General features: G+C 40.7%; 1 protein-coding gene across 1 annotated transcript in view; it reads left to right on the top strand.

Moving 5' to 3' along the window:
• Nucleotides 1-26,160, top strand: part of LOC136965036 (CSC1-like protein 2) — a 76,828-nt gene that overhangs the window by 32,292 nt on the left and 18,376 nt on the right. The window contains exons 4-16 of the mRNA XM_067259019.1: nt 1,581-1,619; nt 2,942-3,032; nt 4,044-4,081; nt 4,421-4,563; nt 5,714-5,765; nt 5,894-6,002; nt 6,241-6,311; nt 8,663-8,743; nt 9,592-9,715; nt 9,964-10,097; nt 10,397-10,534; nt 15,434-15,587; nt 22,308-22,414. Of these exons, the coding sequence (XP_067115120.1) occupies nt 1,581-1,619; nt 2,942-3,032; nt 4,044-4,081; nt 4,421-4,563; nt 5,714-5,765; nt 5,894-6,002; nt 6,241-6,311; nt 8,663-8,743; nt 9,592-9,715; nt 9,964-10,097; nt 10,397-10,534; nt 15,434-15,587; nt 22,308-22,414 (1,281 nt within the window). The remainder of the gene's footprint in view (nt 1-1,580; nt 1,620-2,941; nt 3,033-4,043; nt 4,082-4,420; nt 4,564-5,713; nt 5,766-5,893; nt 6,003-6,240; nt 6,312-8,662; nt 8,744-9,591; nt 9,716-9,963; nt 10,098-10,396; nt 10,535-15,433; nt 15,588-22,307; nt 22,415-26,160) is intronic.

Here is a 26,160-nt window from a genome sequence, read left to right as displayed (position 1 = left end):
CAACGTTTTTTTGTAAGTCGTCGTCGAGTGTTTATTTACCTAGGTTATCGAGAAGTCGTAGCAAATTTACAAATTAGCCGTTTCATCATTAAAATAAGCACATTTTCAGCAACTACACTGCCCACTTCTTGTCACATTTTAATTCAGATGCTGATTTACTACTGTTTAGCTGAAATATGAATTGTAAAAACTTACAGCAATGGCGGTCAAAGGATTCTGTCCGTCTTGTTGGTACGGAAACCCCGCCCCTGACGCAAGCGGTTCTTAATACGGACCAATCACAGCCAAGGGGTATCCGTAAAATGACCGACGGACAGACGGATAGTCAGGAAAATCAGGAGGTGCACGTAGAGCTCTCCGAGGGGCTCAAAGAGGGCATTCCACGCCGGAGAGGGCGTTCCCTGTGTCCGTGTCTGTGAAAACGGAGTAGTATAAATCGGCCTTAAATCCCTGCCTTAACAGTATCCTGCAGTTTCCTACTCTACCATTTTCCTGCAGTCCTACTGGTGGATGGGCAACTCCCTGTTTCCAACACACACTTTGTCCAGGTCACTGGGAGGGAGGGATGTGTGAGGGGCAGGGGGACTGTCACCAGTGTTGCAGCTGTTGTGTTGTGGGTGAGGTGTGGGATGGGGGTGATGATTAGGGCACACTGGACACACCATTGCTCAGTCTTCAGCACAGTCTGACAGCAGTTATTTATATGCCTCAAGCCATTTAAAAGTACCATGTAGAAGAAAAAGGAAAGTAAGGTAGTCAGGGAATTCCTTTGATTGCGACAGTACACCACCTGATAGGTGTGGCATTGTGTTTGCAACTTAATGTAGAGGCAAGTGTTGGTTATTTTTTGCTTCATCTCAATTTTTGAAAAAGTGCTTTTTGTCTAACTTTAAGTCAGTACTATCTGGATATATTTGTCATATTTGCTGAAATAAATTTGTTATCTGTGGGCGTTGCAAGACTGTAATTAACACGACCAATCATTAATGATTAGACGGCATTTGACCCACATGCAGTGATTGGATGGGCAACTTGTTTGTCTGTGAGTCTGTCTGTCTACCTCCTGGCAGTAGGCAGGCCAATTCATGTTCATGTGTTTTGGGGGAGTGGCTTTGAAGGGAGGGGTGGGATATTTTGGTTGGAATCCTTTCAAATTAAAGCCAAAATTGCGTGGTTTGTAAAAAGTTCATATTCTGCCTTTAAAGTGATATAGTGTACTCTATTGTACACAAAATGTGTAAATTTGAGTTGTGTGATTGACATTGTGTTTAACCATACAGTTTTTTTCCCATTATCAAAAATGCTAATTCCAGATGGAACATAACAACGATCAAAAAATATTGTATTGTATTGGTATTTAATTGTTTGGCGTTGTTCTAAAAATCACTCAACATCATACAAGCAGTATGCAACGTTCATGTTCTCTCATGTTTGTCTTCTTTATACAGTAGTAGTAGTTGTTCATAAAACAGAAAACAAATTTGACATTTTATGGTACTGTTCACAGTAACAGTTATTGGTGTGATGTGGGAATGCTCATACCACCAAATTGTTATACTTTTTCAATCCTTTTTTTGAAGATTGAAGAACCGTCTCAGTGGAATCGAGGAACGTGAATAGTATGTAATTATTTTGTGTTGTTTTTCTTTTTTCTTTCTGCTTTAACATTTTCTCCTTGTTGGTTGGAAAGCTGATGCACACTGTCCCAAAGTTGTCCTGCTCATTGGTGAACTAATACTCCCTTTTTCCCCCCTCTTGTGTGCGTGTGTTGTGCAAAAGAAAAGTTGCATGGAGCAGTTATGGATTTGTGGGAGGGCTCTTTTCACCCAGTTCTACTGTAGATTCCTCTTATATTTGACCGTTGCTATTTCACCACGAGGGGCTTCTGTGTAATTGTCTTATGGGTGTTGATATTGACTTGTTTGTCTCTCCTAACTATTGATGCTCTAACTGCCACAAGCTCTAAAAGGCCTCTTAACATGTGTAATTAATGTTTTTGCCATGCATGTTTTCTGTTACTCACACGAACAATAACACAGTCGAAGAAAAGACAGGAATAACTATGAGCCTGTGAAAAGGTAAAACTGTGTATCGATGTTGGTGTTAATTCCAGTAGCTCCTCTGGGTGTGTGGAATCTCTGTAACCCCCTATGAATTTAGCTGTGATGTTAGCAACTCCCATTTTCATCCTTTAAACACTAGACCATAGAATTAGCATATTCTGGGTTCCAAAAAGTACAGTCTGGGTTCCAATTAGAAAAGAATGCTGTTTCCTTAAGTTTATTTTATATTTTCAGTGGGGGGCAGTGCATGTAGGGGTAATAGTTATTTGAATGGAATCCAGCTGTTAAGTGAATCTTTTACAAAAATAAATACAGCTCTTTACATCTCCTATTAATTGTCTCTTCTCGTATGCCTGTTATTTGTGGAATATATCTGTCATTGAATTATACATTGAGTTGAAAGCAGGCCTAAAAAAACATCTTCCAGTCTGTAAAACTGTCTTGTCAAAATCTGGGATGACCCAAGAACAACTATGCTATACAAACATTTATGTCCTGGTTTTTCACATGGAGAACCACATTGATGTGGTGAAAACTGCTCATGTAATGCTGACTAACTGTGACCTGTTGTTCTGATATATTGTTTTCTGCACTCCCCAGTTCACTACTTTGGCTTTAAATCTGCTGTGCATTTTCAGACTGTCACAACCGAGCCTCAGACTAAGAGAGCTTTTTAAAATGATCAGTAATTGCAGCGTTAGATATTCTATGCAGACAGTCTTTTACTTTGGTTTGAGGAACATTATTTTAAAAGATAGATACGGCATGCAACAATCACGGTTTGTGCTTTTTCCTCCTGAGAGAACCTATATTATAGTCTTGTCTTCTAAGTGCCTTTATCCTATTATCCGAACGTGACGCTTGTTCTATGTTTGTAGTGTGGCCTCAGCTATGCACTCAGAAACACCGGACCGCTACGAACGCCTCACCTCTGTCTCCAGCTCTGTCGACTTCGAACAGAGGGATAACGTAAGAACCCCTCCCCCTCCTCATGTCTCCCCACTGGGGATCTTGTCTCCTGCTGGTTGCATGTGCATCTGGTTAAACCACTCCATTGGCTTTGGCTCCCATCCCTGTTAAATAATGCAGGATAAGCGGCAGGAGAGCAAATCCACTGGTGGAATGCCTGCAAGGGGGTGGAGTCATGACAGGAAAGGGTTTTGTTCGTGTGACTACGCCCTTCGTGTCTGCTCAACACAAAAGTCCATCCTAAAGAATGTCCCAGACCCATCCTGTCCCCGCCCAACACATACTCACACTCCTGTGTAGAACACAAATACATTCATAGGTCTGTTCTTGTATTGTTCCAACCCAACAAGTAAACAGAAAAGATAAAAAGAATACCACTGCTGCCTCTTTTGTGAACATTACTCTTTTGAATGCCTGTTTTGCCTCTTATAGTAATGTATCTTGCAAAAGATAATCTCACTTCACAAGACAACAGGCTAATGACTGTGGCAGCTGAGACGAAATTCATGAAAGATGGCTCACCAAGACCTGTGTCTTAAATATCCGTGCATGCAACTCCATATATCCCATGGTCATGCCTAACAGCACAGCTCCCTAACATTTTTTTGCCTTCAACTTTAATCCAGTTGCTGCCCCTCAGCTCCCTTTTACCTCTTAAAAAGTCAACGCAGGTCCAGGCTATCTCCTCCACCTTTTTTCCTTCTAATCCTCCTCCCACTCTCTTTGGCACAGGCTCTCACTGCGTCACCACTGTCATAGCCTTTAGTACAACACCATCCGCCACCCCCCTTTCTAGCTACTATTATATGTTTAAAAATAGGGAAAACTTTGTTTTTAAAATCCATACATTTGTATCTCGTTACTAGAGTTCAAGTCAAATCAGTATCTGATTTCCACTATCCAGCTCAAAAAAGAGTAGCAGAAATTCTTGTACTTTTAAATGTTTTCACAGAATCACAAATGTTCATTAGAAGTGATTTCCTTTTGTCATTTTCTGTGTCTTCAACAAAGGGCTTCTGTTCCTGGCTGACGGCTATCTTCAGAATTAAGTATGTATGCCATTTATATATCTGAAAACTATTCATTCAGGTCTTGACATACCCGGTATCATCCCCATTCATTCCATAACTTAAGATATTTCCTGGATGTAGACTGAAGGCCAAAACTGTAATGCCAAATAATTCCTCATCCACATACTGCATGTGATATACAATACAACTTGTAGTGGCAAACAACTCTGACACAACTTTTCTTAGATTGGTGTAATCTGAGTTCCTGACATGCTCACTCTGTAACTTTGATGTTCATTTGACGATAGGCCTTCTCAAGATTTTGTGTTGGCTTGCCTTTCACTTTTGCCACCTCTTACTTCTTTGTTCTCCTGTCAGGGACGAAGAAATCAGGGAGAAGTGTGGCGAGGATGCAGTCCACTACCTCTCATTCCAGCGCCATATCATCGGTCTTCTAGTGGTGGTGGGCGTTCTCTCCGTAGGCATAGTTTTGCCTGTTAACTTCTCTGGTAACCTGTTGGGTGAGTGTGGCATGGTGACTAGAGTTTGGCAAAAAATCTGGATTGTGAGACGGTTGCCAGTAAAACAGAAGAAACCAATAGCTGACTACACATTAAAAGATGCTTTTATCAGGCTCATATTGAACTTATAGAATAGTTCTATATGAGAATACTTATAATCAATTATTAGGAAAAGGTTGAATTGTTACTGGCTTATAATTTGAAGTTGTATTCCTGTTAAAGCGTAGTTTATTTATTAGATTTATTAGATTTACATTTATTCATTTAGCAGATGCTCTTATCCAGTGTGACTTACAGTAAGTACAGGGACATTCCCCCGAGGCAAGTAGGGTGAAGTGCCTTGCCCAAGGACACAATGTCATTGGCCTGGCGGGGAATCAAATCGGCAAACCGCAGGGGATTCCGCGGGGAATCAAACCGGCTGATTACTAGACCGATTCCCTAACCGCTCAGCCACCTGACTCCCAGATCACAAGTTTCTCTCTGTGTATGAAGATCCAATTACCACCACCTGTGTCACCTCCATTGCATCCTGAGAAGTTATCCCTCCTCTAATTTCCTGGGTTAAGCGGTAGCGCCATTAGCCTGCTGCACCCCTGTCCTTTGCCCTCAAGCATCGTTCGAAGGTACATCCTTACAAGCAAGGGCTTATCTAGAAGACGCTGTGGCTGTAATGGGATTGATCTCCGGGTAATTGGGCTCCTGTCTTTGCAGAGGTGGATGTTGAGAAGAACAGAGTTTTAGCTACTCTATTGCTAAAGTTATTGGGTCGTTTCTTCGCAAAGTTTCATTCTTACCACAGGGTGTGTTCCAAATCCTAGGATGCCTCTCACACAATCCATTCACAAAACATACACTAGGTTGACCACAGAGCTGCCAGTCTGCTCCAACTCCAGTCCATTGTATCATTTTACATCCAAAGGTTAAGGAGTACAAAACAATGTATTATTTATCAAATATTTGTACAAACATAAACGTAGATGTTTTGAGCATTTTAGACATGTTATAAACATCCTATAACATGCACCAGTACCGCAGGCATTGTGTTAACTAGTGGGCTAAAATGCAGACTGTCTACATAATTAAATGTAATGTTTGAGGAATATTTTTCCATATTGACTAATACAATTTTAACTCTATTTTCTACCAGAGAATAATGCATATAGTTTTGGAAGGACCACGATAGCTAACCTTAAATCTGGGTAGGTACAGATTTCCTCATTTTGTCAGGGATTGACAATGATTGAAAATATGTCACGCTGTTTTGGAAGATTATCCTCAAGGTTGACTAATCAAAATAAAGGAGGTTAACATTTTGTTTGTGCTTTAGAACCAACCTCTTGTGGCTCCACACGTCGTTTGCATTCATGTACCTGCTGCTAACCGTGTATAGCATGAGACGACACACATCCAAGATGCATTACAAGGAGGATGACCTGGTATGGATGTCATGCTGCTATTGTTGCTGAGGTTGTGATGTCTCTACATATTAAAACTGCAGTGATGCTTTAATTAAGGGTCTATATTCAGAATTCAAAAAGCAATTGTAAGGTTTAACCATGAAGATTCTTTATAGAATTATTATAGCACATATTAGGAATACAAAAAATAACTAAATGTTGTTGATTGTAATGACTTTCGACTGTGATACATTCATGCTTCTCTTTTCTTTTCCAGGTGAAGCGAACTTTATTTATTAATGGAATCTCAAAGTATGCTGAGGAAATGCACATAAAGCAACACTTTGAGTAAGCTACATTCTGCCTTTTCTTCTTTCCGCCTGCCATGTACTATGAGGCCCTCGTGTACGTACATTTGCAAACGTAGCGCCATGGCCAACCCGCAGAAACCGCACGCTGTGATACTTCAGTTTACGTCGTATTTACCAAACCTGCAGTTCATCGGGTAATCAGCGCCTTTCTCCGCCCACTATACCGTAAATTGCGAGCATTTAAACGTTCAATTAAATGGGACTCCTTCTCTCTTTCTATCATGGATCAGTCACCAAAGTCAAAACAGCGAAAACGAAGATTTAGTGATAACGAAATTGATGTGCTTGTTCATGAGGTAACAGCGAATTTAAATATTATACAAGGCTGGAATTCCACACAGACACAAAAACTGTAATATTGCATGGCTGCTTAATCTGTAACGCGTAATGATTTTGTGTTCACTCAACTGAAAAAGTGTGATCCTTGTGGCAAAAATCCTTTTAGCCCATCTCCTTGGCCTATGTCTTAGTCTTGCTCGGTTTACTGCTGCCATTTAACCAGGAGGCATATACGAGGAAACCCGCATCCTGGTTTACACCTGTTGTTAAGAGGCGCAGAATTTTCACCGCAAAATAAAGGCGAGCTTTCACGGGCGGTTTTTGTACATACTGCGGAATACATAATTAGGCGCACTTTACGCATCCCCTCCCATCTCTTTAAGGAAAACCACTTTCCCCTTGACCTTCCCGTGAATGCATATGTACGGTGGCCCTGAAGTGCAAATCACACCCACTAACATGAGTGTGCATCCCCCAAATACGAGTCAACTCCCCCCAATACAAAGACACGCTCCCCCAAATGGGAAACGACATTACATTAACTCAAAAACACATTACATTAACTCAAAACGGAAAGGGTAGGTACAACACTTCGTCGCTGAATGGATGCAGTAGGCTAACTAACAAGAAATTGATCGACAGAAGTACAAAATGCAATAGCCTGACAGAGTTACGTGCACCAGGACATTTGTTTGGCTATCGAAGCATGTAGCAAATAGTAGGCTACTTATGCAAAAGTAGGCTATATATTGCGTGTTAAACGTAAAAATCGATAGCCAAACAATTATCCCGGTCCACGTAACTCTGTCATTGTGGCATTTCGTTCTTCTGTTGTGGACTAATAGTTTTTTCTTCTGAAAAGTCCTGCTTCCTTCAACTGTGTTTTTAGCGTGCGCATAGGCTACTTATTTTAATGTTGTGAAACGTTAACAGCATATCTAAGATTATTTCATAGGATTGTCCCTGATTAAAATAAAGAGTAGTGCAAGTCATGACTGAATTGTTAACACAAATGTTTCTTCTTTTCTTCCAACCAAAACGATCAACTTCATGATAATGACAGAGTTACGTGGACCAGGATGGTTGTTTCGCTATCGATTTTTACGTTTAACACGCAATTGCATAAGTAGCCTACTACTTGCTGCATGCTTCGATAGCCAAACAAATGTCCTGGTGCACGTAACTCTGTCAGGCTATTGAATTTTGTACTGCTGTCGATCAATTTCTTATTTCTTGTTAGTTACTGCATCCATTCGGCAACGAAGTGTAGTACCAACCCTTTCCGTTTTGAGTTAATGTAATGTGTCTTTGAGTTAATGTAATGTCGTTTCCCATTTGGGGGAGCGTGTCTTTGTATTGGGGGGAGGTGAGCAAGTCATCCTATTTGGGGGGAGTTGACTCGTATTTGGGGGGGAGTGTTTTCATTTGGGGGATGCACTCATGTTAGTGGTTGTGATTTGCACTTCAGGGCCACCGTACATATGCATGACACTGAAAAGCGCAATTTTTCAATTTTCAGTTCCCGCGACAGGTAGTCTACGCTTTTACCTCAGTGCAGCATGTTTGTACATACCTCACCATGCTTTTACGCGCACGTTGCGAAAACAAATACGCCTGAAGTGGGCGCAAAAGTGTTAGTACATGAGGCCCTGAGTGCGTTTTAAAGGGTAGGCTGTATGGTGCAAGTTACACCAGTCGGCATTCTTCTTTCTTAATACAATCCAGATTTCTTGTTACAAAAGCAACCTGCTTTATTTTTATTTGGATCACTGGTAGGTATAAAATTATTTTCTTTTCAACACTGATATAATATGTTTGTGCTGTGAACACAATCTCCCCATTTGTGAAGGGTGGCTGTCCATCAATTAAAGCCCTTCTGGTCACTGCAGACTTGCAAATACTGCATGTTGGTATAAAAGCTAGTGCACTATTGGTCTCCAGTGTCTTTACAGAAGGTGACTCGTTCGCAAGAAGCATCTCTAGGTATAGAATGTGTTTGAGGCTTTTAAAACTTCATTTTAAATGATGCTGCTGTTCTTTCTTGTACAGGCAAGCCTATGAGAACTGTACAGTGCTGGAAGCCCGGATCTGCTACAATGTTGCCAAACTTATGTCTCTCAATGCAGAGCGGTAAGCTTTTAACTATGCCAAAGTTCGCACAATGGCATTAACCTTAAGGAAAATATTTTAAGGATTTGATCAAGGTCAAACTAGCTGAAAGTTGTTTAATGTGACATGGTTGTTGCTGCCTCTACAACTGCTGCTTTGTTGTGTGGTTTAATTACCATGTTGTGTTGTTACCGTCTCTCTAATATGTGCGTCCAACATTCTTATGTCTGTGGGCTCTCCTCTTGTAGTTTGTGTTTGCTTTTAGTTTTGTTGGTACCTGAATTCCAATCTCAATCCATACAGTCCCTACTTTTACTACTTTCCAGGCCATCATTGTAAATATTTGTTTTAAATAATCTTGTGAAAAATTTAAATGTAAATTAACTGTTACAAAACAAATATGTGAAGTATAATCTTGGTGCAGTTCCCAGTTTATCCAAACAATGCAGTGGTGCAGTTTATCTTCAGGTATTTTTTACTATAAATATGAAAGAAAGAAGTGTAGCTTTATCCAGGTATTTGTTACATCCGTAAAGAAAGGCCATGGTTATAAAGGTCAGTGAGTGGACAGCAGTTAATTGTTAAATTTGTAGTCAGAAATATAACATGAACACACTCAAGTGCGAATGTGTCTAATACACCTTTCACAAAGCCTTTTTGTGTCCCCCACTGTCAGAGAACAGACCCATTTACATGAATGCGTTTTACCCATTTGTTTTGTAGGCAGTGTTTTGGGTATTAGTTTGGACTTTCCTGCATTACTATGGTCTGATGAGACATCAGTAGGGGTTACAAGTGTAGGCCACTCTGTATGTGTCTGTAGGGAGTAGGGCTTGTTGATAGTGTTATTGTCTTTGTGTTTCTAACAGAAAGAAAACAGAACGAAGTAAGAAGTTCTTCACTGACTTGATGGCCAAAGAGCACATGCCCACCATGATCAACCCAAAGCCCTGTGGCCACCTCTGCTGTTGTGTCATCAAAGGTTGTGAGGAGGTAGGAAGCTTCCAATTATGCCCTGTACATGTCTCAAGCTTAATTGTGAATGCAATTAAATGTATTTGACTGATAAGACACATCGTATTTTACAGAATTCTGAATGTGTCTACCAATCCTTGTATGTAAATTGTACTAAACCTATTCACACCACTTCAAACCTGAAAGCACACAGAAATAAAAGGTGATGCTGCCAAAAACATAATGATATAAAATTATACTTGTAATTATAAGTCGCTGTATTCCAGGAAGAGGCTGTGAGCTACTATACAAAGTTGGAGGCCAAACTTAAAGAAGAGTACAGGAAAGAGAAAGAGAAAGTGAACACCAAACCCCTTGGCATGGCATTCGTCACCTTCCAGAATGAAGCTATGACTGCAATGTGAGATGATATTGATACTATGTTTTGGGATCTGATGTTAGTTCAGCTAGTAATACATACTGTAACCACAAACTCATCTTGTCTGTATTACCAACTTTGTGCCATTGTATCAGTTGCGGACATAGCTTTTCAGCCATCTCAGACATGCATAAATTATACTTTATGTACAATTAATAGTACAGTTTAAAGTCCAATACCACATAAATTCCTGTGCTATTTGTCCTCATCTTCCTGATTCTCTCTCTTATAAAGCTTTAAATAAAAGCTTACTCAAAGGACTGATACTATTTTCTCTCTAGAATTCTGAAGGACTTCAATGCTTGTCAGTGCCAAGGCTGCAAATGTCGCCAGGAGCCCAGGTCATCCCAGTTCAGTGAGAGCCTCCATGTCTACAACTGGAGTGTAACCTATGCCCCTGACCCTCAGAATGTGCGCTGGTAAGAGGCTCTCACACAAAGTCTGTATATACAGTCAGAGGTGCCCCGGACCACAGTATTAATGATCAAGATTGAATCGATTAAACAGTTCACTATCAGTTCACACCATACTTGCTTTGCGAAACTCCGCCTAATAATGTGGTGGTGAGGATTGGTATAAATTTACAGGCTATCTGCTGTTTCACTCCTAAAGAAAGAAAGGCAGTCAAGAAGAGTTGATTGGTGATTTGTTATCAACATTTTGGAGATTTAGAGACTGGATAAACCCAACGATGTTATATACGATGATGACAATGATTATTACATGTGTGGAAGATACAGTATGGTGGGTTTGTAAGGTAAGTGAATAAGCAAATATTGTGTCATAAAATACAATATGCATTCACTCACCATTCGAAAGCCCAGTGGAGAGTTAATCTCTACAAAATCTGCCAGTAAATCTTAAAGGGGTCATAGAATGATTTTATAGGGTATTTCACACTGTTCCTTAAGGTCTCCGAATAGGGTATGTAACATTGGTTGGGCTGAAAATGGCCCGGGTGCTGTTCTATGGGCCCTAATGCAACCCTGTGAAATAGCCCTAGAATGAAACAAGGTATTCTCCCTTTTATGGTATTCTCATTAAAGATCCTGTAAAGTGGAATTAAAAACGAGTTTCAAGTTCGCCACACCACAGAATAATGTTTTATGAACTACCCATCCAAATTTGAATAAAAAAAAACACTGACAAGTATGTTAAATTAGGCTTTGAAATCGTAAGAAAATGAGCAGTCTTCTCTGTTTAAGACTGGGGGGGCGTGTCGCCTGAAGGAGCTGAAGCTCGGCCCCCTCGCTGGAAGGCGCCGCCTCTCAAGTAAGCTACCTACGACCCAGATAATGGACCAGACCTGCAAACTTGTCGCTTTTCGGCGACAATCGCTGTTTTCTTGGTCAATTGGAACATTTACGTGAATCGTGTAGAACCGGAGTTTGTTTTGTAAGACAGCCATGCAGTCTTTGAATTGCGAAACACTATTGGATAATTCTTATAATTGACATTTCTCTGGGCCAATCGGAATCTTAGCACTTTTTCTCTTGGCCAATCGGAATCTTAGCACTTGCATCAGAATCTTTAAGCACACAGCGTCAACTGTTACTTGCACTGGCCAGCTTGCCTACCGAAGTTGAGTTAGCAAATGTCGTTAGCGATGCTAGCTAACGTTAGTTTGCTAGCTGTATATAACATTTCACTGGGTCTTGCAGGCAGCTGTGTGTTTAGCAAGTCGCAGTATTTCCAAGCCCTGATAGTTTAACTGAGATGACGCAGTAGATACGACGTGCATATATGTGCTAGGCTGGATTGAACTAGCACTATATGGGATAGACTGTTGCACAGTACTACTAGTACTAGTAGATAGTACTTAAGCTACTATCTATCGTGCCGTGGTGTACTGGCAGCATCATACATTTAAGCAATTCAAGACTTGCATGTGCAGTAAGTAATGTCACATTAAATAATGTAGCTATTTAAACTCAAGCTTGTGTGGTGTGTTGCCGTCTTCAATGCCACAGGCTAAACTAGGTTATGTCAAAAGAAACGTTTTTCATTTCCGGCACATTCAGTGAAGTTTGGCTGGCAACATAAGCTAGGCTAGCTGGCTCGTAGCTTCTTCATGCATCTTCTCCATGCAGGGCTCTAGACTGAGACCAAATGGTCAGCTTTTTTTTACTGACAATGATCGCTTCCAGCAAACTTCTTTTGAATTAGCCATTTTCCCCTAAATAAATATCATGCTTATTTACGTGTTTGGGGGCATATTTTCAGTGAGCAGGTGGTACTGTTTGAATCGCGATTCCATCTGAAAAATACTGCTGGTGACAAAGTTGTTAGAATAGCTAGTTTCAAAGGGGGTTCGGCTTGTTTCATAACAAACGGACCCATCTGCAACCGACGCACGCCCTACAATTTCCCCCAGAAATTGTACCATCTCTAGTTCCTCTTTCAATTAATAATCCCTTGTGTTCAAGTGTTGAGCATTAAATTAGCTGCATGGTCTGTAGAGATCTTGGGACGAAGCTGCAATAGCGTACATAACAGAAAGTGTTTCATTCTGGAGAAATTGTGTAAATGTTTTATGTAGTTAGATGGTCCGAGGAGAATGAGTGGAGTTGGTGAAGCGCCCTAGTGAGTTGCAGTCATTCGCCATAGTTATAGTGCTAATCTGAGGCTAATCTCCATAGATATCTATATTATGTCTATAGATATCTATGCCTTGTCTCCTCCACGTCTCCCCAACGTGACATCATCACCAAATTGCGCTATTATGCTAATGCTAACACCAAAAACGACAAAAACTGGTCTTTAACACCATTTAGAGACACCATTTGGAGATTTTTTAAATTATATACATATCTTGAGTGCTTCATGTACCCATTTATCATCAGTGATGTTTAACCTGCAATATGGTCTTTAAGTCACGCTCAGAAATGTTTCATTTGCATATTAAAATCGCAAAAAAAATCGAGCCGGGGGCACGCCCCCCACCCCCCGCGACACTGTCACCTTTTTTACTCTGAGGAGTTTGCAGGTCTGATCGACGCTACGTCAAGCAGAACAAAACTGTATAGAATTAGAATGTATTTGTTCAATGAGTGAAACATACAGAGGCATAAAGCCTAAATGAAATATTCCCCTGAGCTGTAACACATGAGTAAACATTTACAGCAGAGACAGCTGACAGTGAGCTCTCCAACTACTTCTAGCACATTAGCTACCATTTCACCAAAATACCATCATTCTACACCGAGTAGCCTAATATCAAGCTAGCGTTTTGCACTAATTATAGCAGACCTCTGGAAAAGTTATCTAGTATAATTATAACAAGCACACAGAACTGAGTGATGAACTGCTGGCGGCGGTGGATGGTCCAGGTGCGACCGGAGGATATACGGCCGAGGGGGCGATGCTCGGTACGGCTCCGCGCTGCAAGAGAAGCCGTGTGTTGGTGAACCCCGTCTGTCTCTGGTCCATGTTAAAACTGTCCGCCATGAAATGGTCAGTGGCGCAGAGGCGGCTGTTGGAGTTTATCCGAAGCTTTCCATGAGCGTGGCTCTTCACACAATCTATCCACCTATTTATCCTTTCATTATCAACAGGGAACTTAAATGGCGTTGCAGCGCAGCTGGAGTTCTTGCATCCAGGGAAGATGCAGTTGCGGGTGGTGGGAGACATCCTGAAGCTAGCTAGCTAGCTAGCTGATGTAGGCTACAATAACAGTACAGCAGGAGGAGCCATTCAGTGATCTGACGTAGATGGGGCGAAATGACTTAGATAGGGCATTTTTTGGCTCCGCCCATTAAAACCTGATCTGAAAACGGAAGAGAAACTGTTCTTCGGTCTAACTCCACATTTCAGTGCGACAAAGTTTTAGCGCTTTGCACATGCTTTCAGGAACTCATTTCACACATATATAATGTACTTAAAAGCAAAACATGGAATTTACTTTAATATTTAGATGAGCTGGATGTGATTGGTTGGTTTACAACGAGTGAAGTTGCGGAGCAAAGATGCCAAACATGCATCTCGAAATGTAGATTTACATGACAACACAGGTTATTTATTAGAATGAAACACGATCAGGGAAATGAAATAATGTTAGCCCCATTGCCAATAAACTAAATCATCACACATTCTACCTATGCTAGATACAGGATACGTTAGCTTTGCTAATAACTGTTAGCGACAAAATCATGCTCGAACTGTCGTTATTCAACTATGACAAGGTAAACTCGGTTTTGCATTCTATGACTCCTTTAATCAGTTACTTTTATTAATCCTTTATTTAGACAGGGGAGCCTTTTAGACTGTGTTTTTATGCAAAAAAAAAGGGAAAACGGACAACAAAGGTTGCATGTTGCCACTACGCTTCTGAAAGGCGTTCAAACTCGATCCTCAATCCTAAAATGTCCCAGACAAACTATTGGAAGGTTCCCCAAAGGAACTTTATCTTGCCCTTAACCCCTAAGGGTATTCAAAGAGGACAGCGCCAAAACCTGTTCCAGTTTAGAACAGAGGCTACAATGCAGTCATCCAAAGTCAACTTAGACAGTGTCTGGTTCTCCATCATAAGTGTAGTGAGGTAGGGAGTAGTTTCTTGCTAATGTACATTGTTATTGCTGTCAGGGAACTCTAACCCACTAAAATAACAATTTACATTAGTGTTCTTGTTTCTGTGTACTTGCTTAACTTGTATGAGGCAATGTAATAATGGAGTAACTACTAAGTATGTAAATGTTGTGGAGCAGTTTATAATTACACTCTGTCATGCATATCTATGTATATGATATTATATATATATAATATATACTATTTACATATATATATATCACTTTTAATAGGAGATAGCATTTCAGCTACTGTGTGAAAGAGCAGAATTGTGCTCAGAGTGGAGCTTGGTGGAATACACATAATTGCATTATTAATTAACTACAGGCTGTTCAATGCACTACTTATCGCTCTGGATAAGAGCGTCTGCTAAATGACTAAATATTATTGCATAGTGCTTATGTAATTACACAGTAACAACGACACTAATGTAAACTTACCCCAATTAGATCAACACTACGGAGCATTTGTCCGAGCATTCATCTCAGGGCACCTGTAGTTATTGAGAAGGTATTGTACAACCCTGTATCAACACATGGTGTGGCAGCATAGAGCTGCATCAGAGAGACTTTAGATGTGTTGAAATGACTGTTGAATAATTGCACTCTATAGGGAGTTGCAAGACTTGAAGGAACTGAACGAGTACCAATAATTTATCACACTTAGACTGTTTGTGTTGATCTTCACTTCAAAGCATTAAGTGTGTATAGTTGTGGAAGATAAATCTACATATGACTTTTTATTTCCTTTTACAGGGAGCACTTATCGTTAGGGGGCATCTCCTGGTGGATTCGTTGTTTCATTATCAACTGCATCCTTTTCCTCCTGCTCTTCTTCCTTACCACTCCAGCCATCATCATCTCCACCATGGACAAGTTTAATGTTACCAAACCTGTTGAGTATCTTAATGTAAGTGTCATCTCTCCACTTATCAAAATATTTTTTACTGTTTTACATTTTACCAAGAGGTTATGATCAGTCTTAAGTTTTAAAGCTAGTATATTAACAGTAGTTGCTCTAAAACATTCACTTATAGCAAGGTAGTATTTGTGTTTGGACTGTAGCTTGACCAAATTGGTGGATTTTTAAAACCAAATCCTATTGATAGGAGAGGATGAAAGACGATAACTGATTAATTGGCTGCTGTTTACTTGAATAAAGGCTTTGCTATTTTCAAGTTACGTCCATGCTAGTGGTATATCCATGCTATCAATGTCAGTGCATTCTGACATAAACAAATGTATACACTCGTCCAATCAGGAGTACAGTTGCGTCGTCCAATAGGATTAGGGAATTCCCAATAGTAGGTCTTCCAAGACTGGCAAGATCTAAAGAGTGCAGTTGAAGACAAATTAACCCACTGCTGTTTTCCAGTCTGCAGTGTCATTCAGCATGTGCACCTGGAGCGTTCGTTCCCTCTCCAGGGTCTGTCCGTGGCTACGGAGGATGTATGGGCTCTGAGCACGTGCAGACTAGCATGTTGATGTCTCCAAGTAATCTCAGCTGCCAAATGCAGATCAGCTTGTTCTAGCTGAGTTGTTTTCTGAAAGATTGCTTCTGGAGGTTTTCTCATCCTTGATCTTGGAGGTGTGATGATTCAGGGAATAGGGGCTGGTTTGGAGGCAGCGATGGCCCTGTGACTGCCAGTGGAGAGGCTGGTGACTTTTGGAGAAGTCTTGGCCTGTGTTTCAGTCGGGCATCAGCCACAACAAGGGTCTGCTGGCACTGCTTCAATTTCTGCCACCCTTCTGTCAAGGTTGTAGGGGGTTAAATATTGGCCAAACAACCAAAACTAAGTCCCCTATGGTTTAAAGGAAGGTGGGAAACTGAACAGTGTATTAACATGAAGCAAATTATGCCAATACATATGAATTACAGTTACTTGACTCTATGGGTTAAATCAGAGCAAGAATGGTCAAAGTAAGGTTAAATTAAATATACATTTTATAACATTGCAAATTCAAACATGTTATACAATGAAGGTTCACTCTTACCTACGCTACAATGATTATTGTAATCAGAGAGACAGCAAGAGGTGAGCAAAGAGAATGGGTACAAAGACAAGTTAGAGCTGAGGAGAAGGTCTCAGGAGATCAAGAATCCACAGAACAATGTTTCGCAGTTCCTTTTATACACAATAACAACCAATCAGACCAAATGTTGAATGGGGTGTGAGAGCCATCAAGTTGATCAAATCTTTGCATATGAGAGGTGGGGGCAGGATGACCCAGCCTGACAAGGTTGACTTTGTTGACTTAGTTGAAAAGGGGCCAAGTCCACGAGCCCATCTTCTCTGGTAGAAAAGAGTTTCTAGGTGGGAGGACCTCATGCTGAGCCTCAGCCTGCAGCTGATCCTATAGCCTCCCTAGTTCTCTTAGAAGGGTATTGGAACTCACCACTGATGGCCACAACTCCCATCAAGGACTTTGAGTCATTCACTGGGGTCGACTACCCTGAGAAGGGGCACCTTGGCCATCAAGTTGGTTGAGTGGAACCTAGACATTATAATATTCCAGAAGTGAGCCATAAAAGCAGACGCTTTGTTAAGTGTTCAGTTTCTCGTTCTAATCAGTAAATGATCTCTTTTATTTTACCGCCGTTTTGACAAAGAGCATTGTTTAGTACAAAGTGGGGCTCAACCAAAGACTTCAGGGTTAAGCTAAGCTGGTCAAATACTAGTCCCCATGAATGAGTAGACGCAGAGAAAAACACTGTCAAGAACTATAACAACTTAGAATATTGTCCACCTTATGGGCTATTACTGTTTATGCCATGGTCTTCAATGAAATCAGAATCAGAATTTGGTTTTATTTGCCATGTAGGTTTACACAAACACGGAATTTACTGTGGCCGGAAGGTGCACACAATAAACATATACGGTTCAAATATACAATCAAAAGTAGAAAAGTACAGTAGTGTAACTAATCCTAAGAACTAACAATCTAAAAAATAAAACAATTTAAAATGTAAAATATAAAATAAAATATATATAAAAATAAGAATATGAATGGGCAATAGTGCAAGTAAGGTGGCTTGTGCGTAGTGCAACAGGTGTCAGATGGACTAATAATAGATAAATGTCAGTGGGAATCCTTGGCCTTGTTGAAGAGGCAAGTAGCAGATGGAAAGAAACTGTTCTTGTGGCGTGATGTTTTGGTCCTGATAGACCGCAGCCTTCTGCCGGAGGGGAGTAGCTGGAACAGAGTGTCCAGGGTGAGAGCAGTCGGCCACAATCTTCCTCGCTCGCCTCAGGGTCCTCGAGGTGTGCAGGTCCTCGAAGGTAGGCAGATTGCAGCCAACCTAACCTGCAGGTGTAGTCCGGTACGTTCACCTTGGAGAGCTTGTCCTGAAGCAGGGCGGGGATTATGGTGTTGAAGGCAAAGCTGAAGTCCACAAACAGGATCCTGGCGTAGGATGCTGGGGAGTCCAGGTGCTGTAGGGTAATAAGTGTCATAAGATGGCCTCTATGGTTTGACATGTTTAAGGCGAGGTAATTATCAATGCAATACCTAAATCAGCCAAGTTTTAACCTGTGTGACTTTGAATGGCCTCAAAGCCTAGAATTAATCAAATCTACTACAACTGACAAATATTTGGCATCCTTAAATGTTATTACTTGTTATATTTTTTTGCTTACATTTACATTTACATTTAGTCATTTAGCAGACGCTCTTATCCAGAGCGACTTACAGTAAGTACAAGTACGTATACACACATAGTGGAGGAGAAATAAGATCCAGTGCAGTTGCCTTTATTTCCTTGCAGGTTATTGCTTTGATAGAAATGGATCAAATTGAGATACTGACTTTTAAAATTCCAAGGTAGTTGACTAGGGCCCAACACTCATATTCAGATATGCGTTTTGGGTGTTTCAGGTCACTAAATCCATCTGTAAAGAAGTGTATTTTGGATGAGAAAGGTTTGCATGAAAAATAGAACAAGTGTTGATGGGTAGTACATCTGCCACTCTCACAATGCCGTTTGTGTCATGGTGAGGTAGTGGAACAGTGCAGACAGACAGTATCAAGAACTAAAGTATGTTAACTACATAGGAACACGAATGGCAGGCTACTCACACACAGGGAACAACCAAACGACAACAAGGATAAGACAGACCAGACCTGGGGGGTGTTCCATCAACGTCGATTAAGGAAAAGCTAGACTTATCTCGCCAAGTCTCACTTACTTTAGAGAGAGTTCCGTTCCATTAAGGTGGCTTATTTTAGTTCTAGCTACGTAACCAAGGTAACTTATACTTCGGAACTAGCCTGATCCGTGTCAGGCTAAAAGTCAAGCTACACTAAAATGTGTTGCAAATAATTTCAAACAGGCGGAAACAGAATCTCAAAAGACAGTTCCGTCGAGTAAATTCCTGCGCGCAAACCACTTTAGTCCCGTGTTCGGAAACGTAAATTCAGACTTTTTGAAGTGCAGACATTAATGATTTAGCTACATGTTTACTTCATCTCCAAAAAATATATTAATTTAAATAAACAAGTTAAGAAATAATGTCACTTTTGTTTTCAAAAGCCATTGGTTAATTGACATAAAATAAGGACTTAGAAACTAAGCAGAGCGTCTAGACAAGTTACAATCAATTATGGCGTATCCGTTCTTTGACAACCCTGTGGTGGATGAAGGTGCTCAGATTATACAAAGAGCGTTTATCCCACCAGCCCCAAGGGTCTTCAGAGACAGAAGTAATGGTTCCCTGAACAGTATCTGTGGAAGAAGTATAGGTTCAGCAGGCCCAGCATAGTTTATCTAGATAAATGTAATTGTCATTCTTAAATAAATACAAAATAAATATATATATATATATATATATATATGAAATAACACTTTAGCAACTCTTAAGGATGGCAATGAACACATAAGAGCAGCCTACCATCCTTTGTAAAAAAGTAATAGAAAGGAGAGTAGACTATAATAGTAGAAAGGAGGGTAGTAGACTGCAGTCTATGTAGGTAGGCCTAGACTATGTAGTCTGCTGGAATCACACACAAGGAAGCAAACCCACTGTAGCCAAGCCTTGACACTGTTCAGTCTGTCTGCATCTGTCTGTGTCTTTGCATGTGGGACATTCTTGAACGGGCAACTATGCCAGGAAATATGAAGGGTATACCTTGCTCCAAAGCAGTACCTGAATATTATCATCAGTTTTTCAGGTAATCTTGAAACACAAAGAATCAAGGAGGACTTTTTATTCAATTGTATAAAGTATTTTCATTGTTTAAAGTAGCCTATATGTTGACAAGCCTGTATATTACCTCTCCTCTGGCTTCCCCAATATTATAGGTGCAATATACTGTCCCCATGGGTGTATCCAGGCCCATTGGAAGACTCAGGGGGTGACTGCCAGGTGCCCCCATGGTTGAAAGCGTTTCTAAAATGCCCTCTAGAGTGGCAAAAATTAGACCAAGTGCCCTACTGTTTGCCATTCACATTGTGAAATATGCTTGAGTGCACAGGATGCCCCAATGAAATAAATGACAGTGTGCCCTCTATAAATGTAAAAAGAGTTCCTTTATCGTATAGAAAATGTGATGCAGTACCCTATAAGGTGCCCTTACAATGGCCTAAATTGGACTGTTCCCATGCCCTTACTTCCAATGGAAAAAGGTGCTGTTATGAAGTGCCCTTTATGCTGCCCCTACATGACAGTGTCCCAAATGTTGCCCTTTCCAAAGAAGACAATTAGATTCTGTGCCCAACAGTCTCCCCTAATGTTCCCAGTAGGGCATGCTTTCCCAAAGTGAGGCTGTGACAACACTTGGCACAGCCACAGTCTGTCACTGTCCAAGCCCCCTCTGGATCTTTGGAGGCAGACTATGTTAATTGGAAATACTCGTAATATAATAATGATAGTCATGCTGAGCAATTTTAAATGACTGCCAAACAAAGTGTGCAGTTTGGGTCACCTTCTGATCTAAAAAGTCAGTGCTGGATCTGTGCAATACTAGTCATTTCAGTGAATCCCAATTTAAGTCATGGTTATCTTTCCCTTTTATCTTAAAGCTCAGCATTTAGCCTATCAGTTAATAAATGTGTGTGGCAAAGTTATTTTGAAGTAATTTTTGATTTTGTTCAAGATGTGAAGACAAAAACATTATTAGCCCACATCAAGTGCAATTAACCATGGCCTTCTTCAGTGTTTTGAATTTTATCCTACAATTTTCAATTGCTGCCACGTTCTTTTTTGGGCTATTATTCTCAATCTCCTGTTGAGAATATCGACCATAGGCTAGCCTGCCAGAACGGTTTCAGACAGCTCATCAAATTACGCTAATTATCAGTAGGCCTAAATGCATATATATATATGTTAAGTAGATTTGGTAGGTCTACAATTTACGCATTTTAACGGTCGTAATGGTTTGACAAGTTGTCTCCCTTGCCATGTTAATTGCGGCAACATTGCCCTTTTTGGGAACAAAAAAACTCAAAAAATCAATTTACGCTGCTGAAACAACACACCTCTGCTGCTTTACGCTATACTTTTTCGACATAACTCCTCTTTTCGACGATCGCCTGATCTGGGCTGCACAGTCTAAGCTTATTGAGGTCTAGCTTGAATTAGCGTTGCCTGTTAGTGGAACGGAACGTTAGTGGAACGGCTTGAGGCTTAAGTCTAAGTTGACGTTTACCCAAGTGAGACTTATTCGTGTTAGCGCGACTTGCGTTAGCGACGTTGATGGAACACCCCCCAGGGAAGCAACTATAAATACATAAGACTGTTTTGTAGAGCATTGGTTAGGGAGCAAGTTTTACCACCTAGACCACTATCCGTGATGGATGCGGGATAGTTTGCTCTTGTATTATGGAAACTGGATCCTCTTTTAACAAGATTGCTTTTCAAGGATCCCTCTTTATTTCTCCACAATGCTGGGTCAGTATTGGTCTCCCAGAATGAATCTTCTTCCTCTTTCTGATCCTGATGCTACTGCTGCAGGGGCTGTTGACTTCATGACTTTTGCAATTGGAGAATAGTATAGTAATTCCTGTTGCTAGGACTAGCATCCACATTGGTGTTAACAATGTGGATGCTGCAAGAAACTCAATTTGGAGACTTACTCGAGTGATGCTTAGAACAGTATCAGCATCTCATCATAAACCAAATAAACTACCATTTTGTTTTGTCTTTTTTGTGATGGATTGACTGTGATACCTTTTAATATCGACACGTACCTTTACTTCTCTCAAAGTTACCAATTGTGTCCAGGCAGGCTCGCTGAGTCTTGTGTGACAACAAACTGCATGAAAGAGGTTGTCATGTCTAGGGAGGCTTGTCCCCTCACTAAAAGCCCAAACAAAATGAATAAACCTTGATTTCAAAACGTTTTTTGTCAGCCCTTATCAACTGGCCTGCAATAAATTGGTCAACATATAGTTTGGACAATGAGCTATTATTGAAATCCAATACATTTTGCCCTTTGATGATTGACTGCTGTCAGGTATAATCTCAGTTTTATTTATTTTAAATGTTAGTGTGTTAGTTGGAAATTTGTGGGATTCACCAAAAGTCAATGTTGATTCATTGCATCAAAAAAAACAAATAACATGTTTGTTCTGGATGCATCAGAAGGAATTTTTTTAAATAAAAAGTAATGAAGTCTTCTATCTTTTCTCCAGAACCCTATTGTTACACAGTTCTTCCCCACACTTCTGCTGTGGGCATTCTCAGCCCTGCTCCCCACCATAGTGTACTATTCTGCATTCTTCGAAGCCCACTGGACACGGTATGACACGCTAGCGCCCCTTCTTTATCAGTTTAATTTACATTTGTGTTGCACATTGACATATGTTTAAAAGAAAATCTGGTTTGGGGTCATTTAACATGTTAATCACAAAACATTGTATTTATTAAACAATCATACTATATGTATTGTTTATTATCATTTAATCCATGTGTAGCGTGCTTCACTCTGCGTTGTGTACTTTTTGATTGAAGACACTGCCACACTTGTGAATCTGCTGGAGACGGTTTATTTTCCCTGTACACGAAGAGACAGTGCAGTTAGCTCTTGCGTGTACCTCGCTCCTAGCTCTCGGCCACCTCGCTAGCTGGAGGTCAGGTCGAAAAGAAAGAAAAGGAAAAAGTCTAACAGACAAATGCATCAAAAACGACAGGTGCTGTGCAAACACATTCACCGCACAACAGCACACCACACGATCCAATAAAACACAATTTGGACAAAAACAAAAGACATACCTGTACACGAAGAGACAGTACAGTTAGCTCTTGCGTGTACCTCGCTCCTAGCTCTCGGCCACCTGAGTGAGCACATGGGAACCTCATCAACTGCCGTCCCCACAAGTCACAACAGGCACACTAGTTAACAAGGTCTAATATTTACACTAATTATTACATATTACTATACATTTTACAATATCGACTTGGTTACAAAACATGAATATGAACCGGACATTTCACCACAGTTCTCTAACAATTTTCAGACCCGAAGACAACGTACCTCGCTAGCTGGAGGTCAGGTCGAAAAGAACAATCTAACTGCGAGAACACAGATAACCCGCGATGGGTCAAACCAAAACACGCATAGCTTTTTGACAAACATACATTTTTACAAAGACGTAAACATAAATGTAAAACTTTTAAACGTAATAAACTTTTTGACCTTGACATCAAATGATCAACCTCCCCATCCCAATTTGACCTACTTGACCTGGTCCTTGTGTACAATCCAGTGTGTAATCTAGGGGAACAACATTCCACTGCTACATTCACCCCCACTGTTTTACACTAGATTACAGACACAAAACACATCACAGCACCTCGAAGGTGACAAAGCAAAGAAATAAAAAGAAACAAAACAATATTCACCCCACAGGGCAACAGAGTAACCCAGTGTAGTCCCTTAATACTAGACCCACAAATGGTCGACCATCTGAAAAAGCTGTCCCGCGAAGGATTAGAAAAAACAAAGGTTAGCTAATCCCTTATTCAACCGTATGCTGTCGTGGAAGTTTTTGAGAGAATCAATCGTTTAAGCTGAAGTCGGGTGAAGTACAGAGTTAATGTTTATTTGACGTAGATTTAAACTTAATAACGTTATCAACATAACATCATCGACACACAAACATAAGACAATAACCCAAAGACAATTCCATACAGCTCCATCTAGCATTCTAGAATGGAACCGGGAGAATCCAGCCCACCAGCACTACCCAGCTGATGGCCCTGAACCCCCCAGAACATTCTTCAACAGACCATTTTATAGATACGACAGTTCTCAAAAGTCATTGGTCCATCCTACAGACATGCAGCTATACCAAATCTCTTCTGTCATTGGTTAAATCCTTAGAACAATACAGTTGAATCCACATTGTCTTCAGACCAACTGTCTCTTCCCCCCAGGTGACAAGAACTCTCTCAGGTCACCCAGACTTCCCGTCTCTTAGACTTCACGTCTCCTAGTTAGGTGTCATGAAACTGCAAATGGCATCTCTACCAAATGGAGTTGAATCAACATTCATTGTATCAAGCTTCTTAACCAACTGTAAACTTCTCCTAAAACACATTCATTGTACATAGGCCCAAAATTTCTTTCACAAAGCACAAAAAATGGCACATACATTTTATTCTGAGGAACTACACACAAAGTTACATGAATTGTCTAAGAAATTAGACAAACCCACAAATCATTTAGAGTCACACCTAGTCACTACGAGTCACTACTACATAAAAAAAAGAACCGTTTTATTTCCTGTGTTGACATAGTTTGGATTAGTCTATTCTAGGGATGGGTATCGAGAACCGGTTCTTGTTTAGAATCGGTTCCCAGTGAATCGATTCCTTGGAATCGTTAGCAAAATTCCTTAATGATTCTGTTAACGATTCTCTGTGCCGTTGCGCATGCGCAAACTTTTATAGTTTATTCAGACAGACTGCAGCAAACATGGCAACTAGGAAGAAGCGTTCTAAAGTTTGGTTGTATTTCACACGACAAAATTACAACAACACCACTTGTAACGCGTGTAAAAAGTCTATTTCGTTGAAGGGAGGAAATACTACAGTTATGAAGAAGCATTTGAACACACAGCTTGGAATGAAGTTACTGGAACGTCATGTGTTCGATGCATGCAGCAGCGCAGCTAACGTTCGTGCTTCATCTCTACCTAAGGTAGAGCTAAACTGCTCAAAAGTGATCACAACCAATTGTTACTGTGTGAAGCAATTTGCCTTTATTGTGTGTAGTCAATCTAGTTATCTTCTGTCCCGTCGTTTGAAGCATACATTTTAGCTCCGGCATTCGTCTCCCATTAGTATTGATCTTATTGATCATTTCACGTTATCGGGGCGGCGTGTGTTATCAGCAAACGTTCGCGTGTCCCATTTATTAAACTGAGCATATCGATTTTTAATCCATTATTAAACTTAGCATTTTTATTGTTTAACCTTTTAATAGTCCTGTTAAATGTGCCTGAAAACGCCTGAACAACATACCCAAAGTACATTGAAAGCTGTTGTTGAATCATTTGGAGTACATGCATGTAAATGGTCTCTTTTGAAAGGTGACACTGAAGTTATTTCCCCTGTTGTTAGGACCCCTGTAAGTCCTACTGGTGTTGAGTAATAGAAGCTTGAACACAAGGAAACTGAAAGTTTCTATCTCCGACTAGATTTTGTTTTGAAAACAGAGGCCTGAAGAGGCCTAGAGGTGGTAGGTTCAGAGACAGTCAAAGCCAGTTTGAGAAATTCGTTTAGAACGAGAATCGAATCGATAAGCAGGAATTGATAAGGAGTCGGAATCGTTAAAATGTTATCAATACGCATCCCTAGTCTATTCACTGGCTTAATAATTCTACCTAGTCTAGTCCGCACACCTTCACCCAAAAACCTAGCAGAAATGTCACGGACAGCACTAACTGTACTCAAAGGTCCAACCCTAGGATTATCAGTACTACAGATCTGCAACTCGGGAGCCAGCACCCTTTCAGGTATTGACACAACACTTGTATTGTTAGACGACTGATCAGAATCCTGGTATATTGTCACAGACCCCACTGACAAAGTATCCCCAACCAGATCAACATCATCTGACACAGCCTCATCCACATCGAACAAAGCTTCACTAGCAGAACTCTCGTAGGCTTCGTGGCCATCTCTCTGGTCCACTTCTGCTGAGCACACCTCTCCCAAGGGGACTACACACGGCTGTTCCACCACACTTCCATCAGATGGAACTACACCCTCCTCTTGGAGTGCTCTCCCAGAGGACTCAGGGAGGCCTGCTACCCAGTGGACAGTCCTGGCATCACTCCCCTCACCATGGCTAGACATCTCAGAGATCACATCACCACTCGATAGAGATCCGTGACCCCCAGGTTCCTCCCAAGAAGGCAAAGGCAGAAAGTTGACTGGCATAATCAAGTTCCTATGCACAGTTTTGATGCGCCCAGTGGCAGGGTGTTGGATACGATATTTGTTCAATGAGCTGTTCTTTGCAACAACTATGTACACCAC

Source organism: Osmerus mordax, chromosome 21 (assembly GCF_038355195.1).
Source record: "Osmerus mordax isolate fOsmMor3 chromosome 21, fOsmMor3.pri, whole genome shotgun sequence".
In the NCBI taxonomy this organism is placed as follows: Eukaryota; Metazoa; Chordata; class Actinopteri; order Osmeriformes; family Osmeridae; genus Osmerus; species Osmerus mordax.
This window is presented reverse-complemented; position numbering and strand designations above follow the sequence as displayed.